Here is a 14467-nt window from a genome sequence, read left to right as displayed (position 1 = left end):
GGGACCACTTACTGCATCCGACAGTGATGAAAGAGGAGGGGGACAAAAAAAGGAAAGAGCACACACACACACACACACACACACACACACACACACACACACACACACACACACACACACACACACACACACACACACACACACACACACACACACACACACACACACACAGAACCAGTGCAGGTAAGCCCCACCCTGTCTCTCTCTTTTTCCTCCATCCCCTCTCCCCACTCTTTTTCTCGTTTATCCTTCCTTCTCCCGCTTCACGTGTGAGGGTGTGTGTGTGTGTGTGTGTGTGTGTGTGTGTGTGTGTGTGTACGTGCGTGTCTGTTCGTGTATGTGTGCGTGTGTGTGTGTGTGTGTGTGTGTGTGTGTGTGTTCGTGTATGTGTTTGCGTGTGTGTGTGTGTGTGTGTGTGTGTGTGTGTGTGTGTGTGTGTGTGTGTGTGTGTGTGTGTGTCTGTCTGTCTGTGCGTGTGTGTGTGTGTGTGTGTGTGTGTGTGTGTGTGTGTGTGTGTGTGTGTGTGTGTGTGTGTGTGTGTGTCTGTGTGTGTGCTTGCGTGTGTGTTCGTGTATGTGTTTGCGTGTGTGTGTGTGTGTGTGCGCATGCGTGCGTGAAGGCTGAACTGCAAATTGCGTGGATGTTCAAATTCCTTTGGGGAAGAAATACCAATTTTACTGATTGTGAAATGATTTTTCATCTCTGACAATTCTCTTATTCCCCAGGGTGAGACTACATCAGGAATCTTCCCTGTAAAAATATGAATTTCCTTTCTATCTCTCTCCGGCTCTGTTCCCCCTCCCCTCCCCCACCTCTTTACAACACCCCCCTCCCCCCACCTCACCCCACTGTTACCCCTCTCCCACTCACTCACTCGGAGAGACAAAAAATATATAATATACAGATTTGCGTGTGTGTGTGTGTGTGTGTGTGTGTGTGTGTGTGTGTGTTGGAGTGTCGAGAGACAGAGACAAACAGACACATAGACAGACAGACAGACACACATAGACAGATGTCGCCCGCACATTTCAACCCTGCCTTTCCATCCTCTAAAATCCATGAGAACCTAAAAAGCAAACATCAATTATTTACTGATTTTTTTTTTTTTGGGGGGGGGGGATTTTTTTTAATCTATTTATTTTATTTTATTTATTTTTTGTTGTAAATACATCACGATGCGACATAAAGCGAGCGGCTTTAGGGAAATCATTGGATTGTGATTTTTGTCCCACGGGGAACACCGTAGAAATTGAATGGTGTCTCTCTCTGTAGGGCTGCCACGGATGGACGACCGCTGCCCCACTGTCCGGACTTTCTAAAAACGAATCCCATGCAGAACAGAGAGAGAGAGAGAGAGCGATGACAGGCAATATGAAAGGGCTCGGTCTATAACTGAGGGCTCAGTCAATCACAGTTCCTATCGGCGAGGGACGAAACTGAAGGGTTTAAACGTTTATTGATGTCCTCCTCTTCTTGTTTCTCCCCAGCCCCCTCCCCACTGTTGCTGCCAATGCCACTCTCTATGAACCGTTTAAAAAAAAAAAGAAAAAAAGAAAGAGTCCGAAGGATTATTTTTGAAGTAATTTTCCTTCACCTCCTCCCCCCTCCCTCTCTCTCTATCATTATATGTACACAAGTACACGTGAATGCAACTAAAATCCAGTTTTCTATTCTTTGATCCAACTGTTTCGTGGGCAGCGGAGCTTGGAAAGAACATTATATGTTCACTCAGTTAAAATAATGTCATTGCGTCTCTCTCTGTCTCTCTCTCTCTCTCTCTCTCTCTCTCATGCGCGCGCGCTACGTTTCGCAACATTGATGGGAGAAAAATAAGCATACTTAGAATGCGATTAAAATTCTAACAAACCTCAGAGTCAAATATTTTAAAATTAGTGATTCATTTTCGATTTGTTATTACCCGAAAGAACATAATCACTGTCATGAAGATATATTCTAAAAAGAAAAGAAAAATGACCACAACGATAGATACCCGGACAGTAAAACGGATGTATATCACATGAGTTCTTGGGGACCGTAGAGGCGGAAGAGAGACAGACAGAAAGAGAGGGGACACACACACACACACACACACACACACACACACACACACACACACACACACACACACACACACTAAGAGAAAGGGACGGAGGGAGGGAGGGAGGGTGAGAGAGAGAGAGAGATACACAAAGCAATGAGAATGAGAAACGAAACGAAACGAAACGAAACGAATTTTTATTTAACGAAGGTAGTGGAGTAAGCACAGCTGCTTTTTTTACATACAGCCCTCAAAGGCAAAGAAGATGAAGAAAAAAAGAAGAAGCAAAAAACAAAAAAACAAAACAAAACAAAATAAAGGCAAAACACACACACACACACACACACACACACACACACACACACACACAATTATGTATGAAAATAAAAAGCATACATGTAAGCATGCACATCACCTAATTAAGCACGACACGACAGACTATCATTGAAAAGATCAAATCATTATGGGGAAAAAAAGGAGGAGAGATTGACAAATGTGACATGGGTGGTGAATCAAAAGCAAACTTCATTTTCTTTTTTCATAAAATATCACTGACACTGGAACACAAGCAGTACATTTTAGGATAAAGAGGTGCCAAGTTTGAGAGATACATTAGGTATATTAGTAAGTTAGATTTTAATTTTTGATTCCATTTTTAAAGTTTCTGGGATATGATTCCATCCCCCCCCCCCCCCAACCCCTCCTGAATATACAAGACTTGATTTACATAAAAAAGATAGTAGTAAATGGAAGGTTTATCTTATGTGAGTGTCGATAATTATTAAAACTAAACATATTTGTCAGATAGGATGGAACGAGACAGTGAGACAGGTTAACGACAGTGAGACAGAACGATAGACAGAAGGGAGTAAAATACAGAGAGAAAAGAAACAATACAAAGAAAGAAACAAAGAAAAGAAAAAAAAACCACGTAATTATGCATCTGATGTTTCATTTCAAGGCGGAAACGGTTGCTTTGTCCTGCCTCTGTGATCTACAAACAAACACAACGACGATAACGTGTTTTGATTAGATTGATCATAATAATCATCATTATCATCATCATTATCATCATTATCATTGTCATCATCATCATCATCACCACCATCATACTTGTTGTTTGTGTTGTTGTTTCTAATGTGTTGTTGTTACAACACTACCATTACCTTTTTTTTTCTTTTTTTTGGGGGGTGGGGGGGAGGGGTTATTGTTCTTCTTGCTGTTGTTCCTAAATTACCTCCCTTCAAAACATTAATGCTTTCTCCCAACGGAATGTATGTGGGATTCAGTCGTTGTGTGTGTGTGTGTGTGTGTGTGTGTGTGTGTGTGTGTGTGTGTGTCGTTGTTGTTGTTGTTGTTGTTGGGTTTTTCCCCTCGTGTGTGGGTCGCGCGGCATGTGGCTAATGACTGGCCTTCACACTCTCCGTGACAAATGGCGCGCAGCTGGGGCCAGGCCAGGCCACTTGTCAAGCTGGTGCTGTGTATGCTGCAGAGCCATGCAAATAATGGGGTGAAAAAGAAATCAGGGTCAGATTATTTTCTTCTTCTTTTTTGCTTTCTTTCTTTCTTTCTTTCTTTTTGGTGCTAACTGCGCTCTGCATGCGTACATGCCTTTCGCGCGCGCGCGCACACACACACACAAACACCCCACAAACACACACACACACACACACACACACACACACACACATACACACACACACATCCACGCACGCTCACACATGCTCATACACAAACACACGCACGCACAACACACACGGGTGCGCGCACGCACGCACACACACACACACACACACACACACACACACACACACACACACACACACACACACACTACCTTCGCCTTTTCTAACGTTTACATCCCCCCTTTTTTTTTTTTTTTGTTGCTGCTAGCCTCGCGTTCTACACACACATGCGCGCTTCCTGAGAAAGGAAAGTTGTGGAGAGAAACGAAGAGAGAGAGAGGGTTGCTGGTGACAAGTAGATGGACGGAAAGAAGAGTGTGAAAAGAGAGCTATGACAAGAGGTGTGGGAAAAACAGTGGAAAACAGGAAAACAACAACAACAACAGTGAACAACACCAACAACAACGGCAGCAGCAGCAACAACAACGGCAGCAGCAGCAGCAACAATGAACAACAACAACAACAACGACAACGACAGCAACTACAGAACAGCAACAGCAACAAAAACAACAGCGGCAGCAGCAGCAGCAACACTGAACAACAACAACAACAACAACAACAACAACGGCAGCAAGAACAGAACAGCAGCAACAGCAACAGTGAACAACAACAACAACAACAACGGCAGCAACAACAATTCTACTCCGACATCAGTACAAAGGACATTGTTTTGTCCACGAAGCCTTTATCAGTACAGGTCATTTAGACATGTAGCTGGACCATAAAGCCAGCGTGATATTGGACGCACAACGGTATCTGACATAGTTATTAAACAGGTACCTCCTGCTTCAAACACGAAACTACTGTAACGTATTTAACGGCATTTTGTTTATTGCCCTTGGTAGCTGTTTCTTTGTTAATAGCTCTTTTGATGGCATTGATAGCTATCGATGTCGTTTTAGAGGCTGAGTCAATGCAAACCCTGCCCCCTCCCGCCACCTACCACCGCCACCCCCCCCCCCACACACACACACACACACCCACACATACACCCTCTCAAAATCTCCGTGATCCAGCTGATCAACTCAGCTGTCGCCGTCGTGATCTCGTGAGCTTTAAACCCGGGATATCCAGCAAGAGTACTATTTTAACGTCGAGAAGTTCTCAGTCAGGGAGCCCCTGATATGGGGGCTATAAACACTTCAGAAACACGGAAGAGAAATTAGTGTGATTTCCTCAGCAATCACTGGAGACGACATATCTCTTCAAGCGCAGTTAGGCAGTGTGTGTGTGTGTGTGTGTGTGTGTGTGTGTGTGTGTGTGTGTGTGTGTGTGTGTGTGTATGCGTGTGCGTGCGTGTTCTTCACTGTAATGGCTTTTCACATGATGTGGTGTTAGCTAAACAACAGTTTGTGTGTGTGTGTGTGTGTGTGTGTGTGTGTGTGTGTGTGTGTGTGTGCGCGCGTGTGTAGGTGTGTGTATCGGGGGCTGTCTTTCTCTTTGTCTCTGTCTCTCTCTCTGTCTGTCTCTCTATGTCTGTCTGTATCTCTTTATCTGTCTCTCTCTATACCGTCTCTGTCTCTGTCTCTCTCTCTAACACGATTTTCTTTGTAAATTACTATTTACAAACGTCGAGCAGCACTCTTTTGATGTACCCGATTTTTGTCAATCTGCATTCTGATATCACGAAGGATGTATCAAAACTGACATTAAAAAAAAAAAATCTTGCTGAACTTACTGTAGCCTGCAGACGCCTAGGAAGAAGTAGATGAATGAATAAATATTGGTCATGAAATATATCCTTTAAATACATGTATTACGTAAAGAGACATTCAATAAACAACCATGTACCTGAAGATCTAGTCATCAGCCCCATCCACACGTTATATGTGAGAGAGAGAGAGAGAGAGAGAGAGAGAGAGAGAGTGTGTGTGTGTGTGTGTGTGTGTGTGTGTGAAAAAGAGAGAGAGAGTGTGTGTGTGTGTGTGTGTGTGTGTGTGTGTGTGTGTGTGTGTGTGTGTGTGAAAGAGAGAGAGGTGAGTGTGTGTGTGTGTGTGTGTGTGTGTGTGTGTGAAAGAGAGAGAGAGAGAGAGAGAGAGAGAGAGAGAGAGTGTGTGTGTGTGTGTGTGTGTGTGTGTGTGCAGTGCGTGCATGTGTGAGTATGCACACGTTTTTATATTGATATGCACTTGCATGTATCCTAATTTCTACACTAAGTGTGTTTATGTATGATTTTCGATTTATGTTCGTACCGTGTTGTGTACTATCCCCCCACCCCCCAATATTCCTTGTGATCCCGGTATACTTGGTAATAAAGACATATTCTAATCTGTTTTATTTCTAAAAGAGTATAAAAAACAAAACAAAAAAACCCACCCAACAACAAACCCCCCCAAAAAAAACAATACATAAAAAAAACAGATTCAGTTCAACATGATATTTGCAATGTGAGTTTTCTCAGTTGTTTCAAAGGGATTTAGAAAAAAAAAAGGTTCGGAAGGCAACCTGCGTCTGGGATGACTCTTATCAAGGTCTTCAGTGTTGACAGATTTAAGGGGGACTACCGTTGAAGAGACGTGGTGGCGGTCTCCACTACGGGGGAGACGCTCACTCAGTCTGGTTCCGCGACTTAATAAGCCATTATTGTCGCCAGTAGGGCCCTAGTAGGTGGTGTCCTAAGTACGCTAAAATCAGAACAGGCACTACCAAACACCACCGAAATAACTCAGCAGGCAGTGCAGGGTCTCCTCTGGTGTGTGGCCTCCTCGCGCGCGACCTAACATCGATGGTTCCCTGCGGACTGCCGGCATTGGGACTAGAACAGACAAACCCGGGTGTGTGGCTGTGTATGGGGGACTCGGAATGAGCGGCGTGGGGGGTAATGTCCCTGAAACGATGCAGATGATGAGGCAGCATTTCTTTTTTTTATTTTTTTTTTTAGGGAAATTATTGTGCTATCCTTTGTTTTCTTGCTCATCCCCGATTAAACGGAATGGTACGACTTCGAGTATGTCTCTCCAAAGAAAAGACCTTGGGGGGATGTGGGGGGGGGGGGGGGTGGAGGTGAGGGGTGAGGGGGGGGGACTGTGTATGGCTTGACAATTCTTCGTAGCTGCGTAAATCACCCCTAAACCCAAAATGAATACCGGTTCGTTAACGCTCAATTTCAATAACCAGAGGTGTTTTTGTTTTGTTTTTTCTTTTATCCTTTCATCGATATCTTCACAACTATCACAACTATATGCGGATTAGGGTTGCTGGGAAAATTACACACACACCCCCACCCGCCCTCTGTGTGTGTGTGTGTGTGTGTGTGTGTGTGTGTGTGTGATGAACGCGCACTTATACATTCGTGCTTGCATTTAGACGTAGCCTACGCGCCAATATCTAAAAACAAGTTTTTATCTACGCTTGCGCGAGTGCACACGTGCCGGTGTGTGTGTGTGTGTGTGTGTGTGTGTGTGTGTGTGTGCGTCGTGTGTGTGTGTAAGTGTGTGTGTGTGTGTGTGTGTGTGGTGTGTGTGTGTCTTTCGAGTGTGCGAGCACACACGTGTGTCTGCGTGTATGTGTACGTATGTTTGTGTGCGTGCGTGCGTGCGTGTGTGTGTGTGTGTGTGTGTGTGCGGACGGGTATCAGTGGGTCGGGGGGTATGGGGGTGGATGTGTGTGGTATGATAGTGCGGCAGCTGTGTGCAAGCTTGCTCGAGTCCAACTTTGCTCACCTTCTGAAATCAATATACTAACGTAAGACAAGAGGCAAAGCCTTAATGTCATGCGTGTGATTCCTGCTGTCCAGCAGCAACAGAACTGAAATCGCCTGGGGTCAGGAGACCAGGGAAAGTGGGGTTACCAGGACGTAGGTATATACATATACATAACTATCCAAGTCATAAAGAAAATTAACAAATAATGAGGCCAGGAGTATCGGTATAAGGACAGGCCCGGCTCTTCCTTTTTTAAGGAAGTGTCTGGGTTTGTTCCAATGTATTTTTTATTTACCTGTGTGCTAGCTGAATCGGTAGCGTAAGCAGCACTGACTGGATCGGTATAAAAACAGGCCCAGCGCTTCCTTTTTTTTGAGGAAGTGTCTGGGTTTGTTCCAATGTATCTTTTATTTACCTGTGTGCTAGCTGAATCGGTAGCGTAAGCAGCACTGATTTAGTTGTGCACCTTGTGAATGGAGAGAGTTACCTCTCTTTACTATTTTGTTATCCAAGTCATACTTTTTGTTCACCATCAGAAACGACTTTCTGTCGAAAAATAAAACTAACAAAAAGTTGTGTGCTGGAAGCGGATAAATTATATACTGAAAATGCGACTTTTCTTCGGTGTTACATTGTTTTACGATCAAAACATAGATATGTGAAAGTAGAAAAGCCTGTCTTCATCGCGACTTTTCGACGTGGGAAAATCATAACAAAATCGCCAAACACATTTTTGGGCGTCATACTTATTTGTATTTGTATTTATATTTGTATTTCTTTTCTTTCTTTTTTTATCACAACAGATTTCTGTGTGAAATTCGGACTGCTCTCCCATGGGAGAGCGCGTCGCTTTTCTACAGCGCCACCCCTTCTTTTTTTGTTTTGTTTTGTTTTGTTTCCTGCGTGCAGTTTTATTTGTTTTTTTCCTATTGACGTGGATTTTTCTACAGAATTTTGCCAGGAACAACCCTTTAGTTGCCGTGGGTTCTTTTACGTGCGCTAAGTGCATGCTGCAAACGGGACCTCGGTTTATCGTCTCATCCGAATGACTAGCGTCCAGACCACCACTCAAGGTCGAGTGGAGGGAGAGAAAATATCGGCGACTACACCGTGATTCGAACCAGCGCGCTCAGATTCTCTCGCTTCCTAGGCGGACGCGTTACCTCTAGGCCATCACTCCATAGGCCATATGATCATCATTCCGGACAAGTCCGGTTTTTTCGGCAACATTCTGATCGGCGGATCGGACGTGTTGACCCATTCCGAGCAGTGCAGACTATAAAGTCCGTTGTGCAAGTTCAATCTGAAATGATGCGGTGTGTTTGGAAATGCGTTCAACTTATAAGCTCAAAACAAAACGGGGGAAAAAAAATAGTTCAGTTATCTTAAACACTTCATTCTTAACTTGCACAGAAATGATAAAACGATTCAACGAAACAGTTATTGAAATGTTAAACTTGGACAGTTCTGAAACGTTTAATTCAATGAAAAAGAGAGTGTTTAATTTTGCCTGCATTGCACGAAACACAACTTTGAACACGGCCATACAATAAGTGCACGCTCCACACACACACACACACACACACACACACACACACACACACACACACACACACACACACACACACACACACACACACACAACTTCAACACCACTATCCCCATTCCCGGTCTCCCACATTATGCCTTACATATTCACTATTCATACTCTGATGCATTTCTGTACACATGCGCAAATGACAGCCTGAAAATCGTGATACTGTTAGTATAAATCAAACACGCAATCGACACTGGCGAGATACAGTGCCAATACACACGAACCGAGACAAAAATACCTAATCTGGAAAAACGATCTCGACGAACGGAAAGTCTGCCTCTTACAGCTAGCTAGTTTGTTCAGTAAAATGTTGTAAATAGTACATACTTTAACAATGACAAAATGGCGCTGAATTTTACAGAGCAAATAGAGTCTTCCTTCTTTATTTTATTATCGACGACACTTATTGCGTGTGCATTAGTTGCTTGCATTTGAAACAATTATTGTAGTCGATTGCACTATATTTCACCAGACAGTTTCAGTTTCAGTAGCTCAAGGAGGCGTCACTGCGTTCGAACAAATCCATATACGCTACAAAACATCTGCCAAGCAGATGCCTGACCAGCAGCGTAACTCAACGAGCTTTGTCAGGCCTTGAGAAAAAAAAGGTGAATAAATAATAGATAAATACATAAAAAGAACTACTACTAATGATAATAATATGTTTAAGGCGCAAAAACTTGATGAAGTCAACTAGAAGCGTACATACAAAAAAAAAAAAAAAAAAAAAAAAAACAAAAAAACAACAACCAAACAAACGAAAAACGAGTCAGAAAAAAAGAAAGGATGGCGAGAAGGGTGGAAAGGGGAAGACGGAATAAAAGACGGAGGGAAAGAATAAAAGATGTGAAAAACTATGGGAGGGGAAGAGGCAACGATACGATACCTCATTCAAGCGAGAAAAAAAAGTCATAGGTCCTCACTGAAGAAATATATTTACAAAAAAAATAAAGCGCATTAAAATATGTTGCACGAAGATTGTTAAGAACTTACCAAACGAAAGGTCTAAGAATCAGATACAGTATGGCTCACTTTCGATACTGATTTGGAATGAAATCATTCCAAACATAGTGATGTGCTAAAACACGTTGCTATTTCAGATATACTTATAATACTAGTTCCGCCTCCTATATTTTGAAAGTTTCGACACGTTTTTCGACACCTTGATTATCCCAAACAAATGCGAAACCACGAGTACTGTATTAAACAAAACAAAATAAAATAAAATAAAACACACACACACACACACACACATACACACACACACACACACACACACACACACACACACACACACACAACACACACACACGAATGTGTGTAGTTAATGTCTTCTTGCCATTATTATCCACATAATACAACTTCTTGCCAGCCTTTAAATGTCATGGTTGTTATTCCTATCCAACAGATACATTGTACATAAAATTCGAGTAGATTTTTAATCATCTTCATCGCTGTCCATGAACAAAATAAATCAATACAGATTATACATGGAAGGAGGGGAGGAAGAGAGAGAGAGATAAAGAGAGAGAGGAGAAAGAGAGGGGGAGGGAGAGAGAGAGGGTTGGAGAAATGGAGAGAGAGAGATAGAGGAGAGAGAGAGGAGTGACAGACAGAGAGAGAGGAGAGAGGGAGAGGAGAAAGAGAGAGAGAGAGGAGAGAGGGAAGAGACAGAAACAGAGACAGACAGACAGATAGACAAAGACAGACAGACAGACAAGCAAACAGGCAGAGTGAGCAAGACAGATAAAACCGCTGTAAGCTTGTTCTTTCACCCCAAACAAAAAATCAACAACACCACTTTGAAGGAAATAGCAACAGACCCAACAGACACAATTACAGACAGAGACAAGACAAAAAATACAACAACAACAACAACACCACTTTGAAGGAAATACCAACAGACTCAACAGACACAATTACAGACAGAGACAAGACAAAAAATACAACAACAACAACAACACCACTTTGAAGGAAATACCAACAGACTCAACAGACACAATTACAGACAGAGACAAGACAAAAAATACAACAACAACACCACTTTGAAGGAAATAGCAACAGACTCAACAGACACAATTACAGACAGAGACAAAACAAAAAAAAATAAAACTTTACTCCATGGCCTATGGCCTACGAAACAAACAAAAAAAACTATTATCGTAGCAAACTGAATACGAAAAGAAAGACAAAATAAACACGCCGTGGATAAGAATGTGAGATTTCCAAATGACAGATCCTCTTGTAGCTGTTTTAGTTGTTTGTTTTTGTCCTCGGCTGACGGAGGACATTATCGTTCCTGTATTTTCTCTGACATAGGGTCGTAATTTCGTTGCACAGAACAGACACATTCATGGGTTCGTTCTTGCTTTAAAAGAAATATGTTGTGTCATTTTGTCAGTCGTGCTGGAGATTATACACTCCAATGCTTTGGATATCTGTCGCTAATTTGGGAATACAATGGTTAAACATCGATATCATATAACAAAGAGGCAGATACGGGGAGATATATGGAAGGAGGGAGTTAGTGGGGAGGGGGGGCGGGGGAAGGGCAGGGGGCAGAGAGAAAAGAAGATTGTGTGAGATGGTGGCAGACATGAGCAGAAAGATGGAGATAAGAAAAAAATAAAAGGAAAAGCGAAAAGGAGATGAGGTGGCTCTCATCTAATGTAACTGTGATCTCTCGGACCAAGAATACTATCGTCCACAAAACACTAGTTCATATCCTCGATGCCTTTTGGCAGATTACAAAGATGAAGCTTGCGTAAATTGACTTTTTTTTCTGCACATCGTAAATACCTCATTCAATATTCAATCCTTTCTCTATTCTGTACTTACGCGAATACACAATTGCCAAGTTTGGGCGCGTTCAAACAAGCACACAGACACAGACACATATGCGTACACGCTCGCACGCACACACGCACACTCACACCACACACACACACACACACACACACACACACATTAACTCATTCTCTCTCTAACACATACACACACATGCACTCACGATTAACTCCTCTCTCTTTCTGCCACTCACACACACACATACACACACACAAAACAAAAAAAACAAAAAACCAACCCCCCCCCCCCCCAAAAAAAAAAAAAAAAAACAAAAAAAAAAAACCGCCCAACCTCATCATATCACACACACACACACTACTACACGCCCTCCCCAGCCCCCACCCTCCACCCACCACCCCTCACCTCCGTAGTCCAACCCAACCTCGTCCGCCAGCAGGTTGTCGATCTCCTCCTCGGTCTGGTCCTCGCTCATCTTGAAGTAATCCTGCTCCAGGTCGGGCCTCATGTCCTTCAGGGTGTAGTGCAGGGCCACCACCACCAGGTGGCAGAACTGGGTGACCAGGTAATCCTGCCCGTCCCTCGTGTACAGCATCTTGATCTTCTGCCACCGGAAGTGGCGGGACTGGGCGGAGAAGAAGTGACACAGGTGGCCGAAGTGCGCGGGGCCCAGGCGGGTGAGCAGAGGGTAGTGCACCTTCCGGGACTTGATGAAGTCCATCGCCATGGCGCCCGTGGAGATCATGGGCACGTTCCAGAAGCGGATCTGCCGCGCCACCGGGGCCACCGCGAAGTCGCAGACAGGGCCGAAGAAGACGTGCACCTGTGGGGGGAGGATTGAGGCGATAGCTTATGGTGATTTCCGCGCGGTCACAGCAACCACTACTACAACAACAGCGGTTGTTTTCCTTTACCTTTTTAAGTGATAGCATTCAAAAAGTTAAAATTTACATTTCTACAAAATATGCGTGAAAAAAATTAATCCTCCTGATGTATTCCGAAATAAGTTTGTGTGTGGTCTGCTTGTTGTGCACGAATGTCAAACTGCTGTATTTCATGGGGACGAAGCAAATTAAACTGACGTTTCGAACGCATCTCTGCTCCCTCTTCACGCATGTTCCTCCGCAAGTACATGAAGATGATGATGAGTTGTGTACAGACAGCAGAATGTTACTTGTATGGCACTTCATTCGTTGCACGGTCAATTTTAATCATGGATATAATCGAGTGAAATAGACCCGAAACGGGAAATATTAACTCAAAGCCACTTCAAATGATTTTGAAGGCAGGTCAATGTCATGGTCAGTGGGAGGTACTTTTGACTTTCCATTTTTGACGTTTGAGGTCAACGATACGCACGCGTTATTCTTGAAAGGCCATTGTCGCAAGTAGAACTATTGATGGGTCGTGTTTGTGTGAATCAGAAAAAAAAAGACTGGATCATCATTTTTTGGCAAAATGAAGAGAAATGCATACTGCAGTACAACACTGTTTTGGGGTCTGTTGAAGAAAAAGAAATGCAAAATAAATCGATTACGGATAACCGTTCTGGTTTTTGTCTACAGTTTGTGACATCACTTTTGTTCCGCAGTGTCTCCCAGTGAAACCAGTTAACATTCAATATCTTTCAGACAACTCGTGTTTTCCAAAATGCTTTTTTGTGGTTTGCTCTGCGCATGTGTCTCACTGCATTTCAGATGGAAAAAGCTAATTCAGCTGACATTCCAAAAACCGACCCGTTCCCTGTTCATTCATATTCCTAGGCATATTCCACAACCACAGTGATATTCTCCTCATAAATTCATGAGACACGATGTGATTAAAAAGCTTTATAAATAACCAATTCTCTCTCTCTCTCTCTCTCTCTCTCTCTCTCTTCATCATTCTTTTTCATGAAACACACACACACACACACACACACACTACACACACACACACACACACACACACACACACACACACACACACACACACACACACACACACACACACCCTAAGACTCACCTCCTCATTCATGTAGAACTTGAAAGCCCTGTCCATGGCCACGGCAATGTCGCACTTGGAGTCGCTGTAACGGACGGACACGTGATGTCCACGGAGCAGGCGGGTGTCGTCGTTCAGCTTCTTGATGGTCAACTCCAGGGCGGGCTCCACCCGGTGTTTGGAGAACAGGTAGAAGTCGTCGTAAGGTAAGAGCACCGCCACGTTCACGTGGATGCCGTGTGCACCGGGACCGGGACCCAGCAAAAGCACGGACGCTGCTAAAGTCATCGCGAAGAGAACCGTGATTCTGCCAGCCCCGCTTTTATAGGGGACAGTGCCCACTGTGGAAAAACGGCCTGTCTCTCTTTTCAGTTCACCCATGGCGAATTATATTTTGATGTCGTTAAAAGAAAGGGGGGAAATCAGGAAAAAAAAATCAGTCAAGTACAGCCGCTCCAAAAGTTTGGCAGAGCAGGAACTGAAGTACTTCTTGGAAAGAAAATTAGATGGCGATCACTGTCGGAGCCACGCCACGCAATAAAAGTAAAAACAAACATTTCACAGCTGTTATTATCAGCTAAACTCTGCTGCTTCTAAGACATGCGCAGACAAACGATACATACATTTTAAAGATAATGTACTGTTGTTTTTTGTTTTTGTTTTTTTTTTTAAAGATTTGCATAGTGCTTATGACAACCGGAAGTCAACAAAAAAT

General features: G+C 43.4%; 1 protein-coding gene across 1 annotated transcript in view; it reads right to left on the bottom strand.

Annotated features, from left to right (window-relative positions):
• The window catches only part of LOC143284953 (atrial natriuretic peptide receptor 3-like), a 22991-nt gene extending 8951 nt beyond the window's left edge, over positions 1-14040 (bottom strand). Inside the window, exons 1-2 of the mRNA XM_076592114.1 lie at positions 13774-14040; positions 12175-12592 (exon numbers count right to left, since the gene is read on the bottom strand). Of these exons, the coding sequence (XP_076448229.1) occupies positions 12175-12592; positions 13774-14040 (685 nt within the window). The remainder of the gene's footprint in view (positions 1-12174; positions 12593-13773) is intronic.
• Positions 14041-14467: the final 427 nt, after the last annotated feature.

The sequence above is a fragment of the Babylonia areolata genome, chromosome 8, assembly GCF_041734735.1.
Source record: "Babylonia areolata isolate BAREFJ2019XMU chromosome 8, ASM4173473v1, whole genome shotgun sequence".
In the NCBI taxonomy this organism is placed as follows: domain Eukaryota; kingdom Metazoa; phylum Mollusca; class Gastropoda; order Neogastropoda; family Buccinidae; genus Babylonia; species Babylonia areolata.
This window is presented reverse-complemented; position numbering and strand designations above follow the sequence as displayed.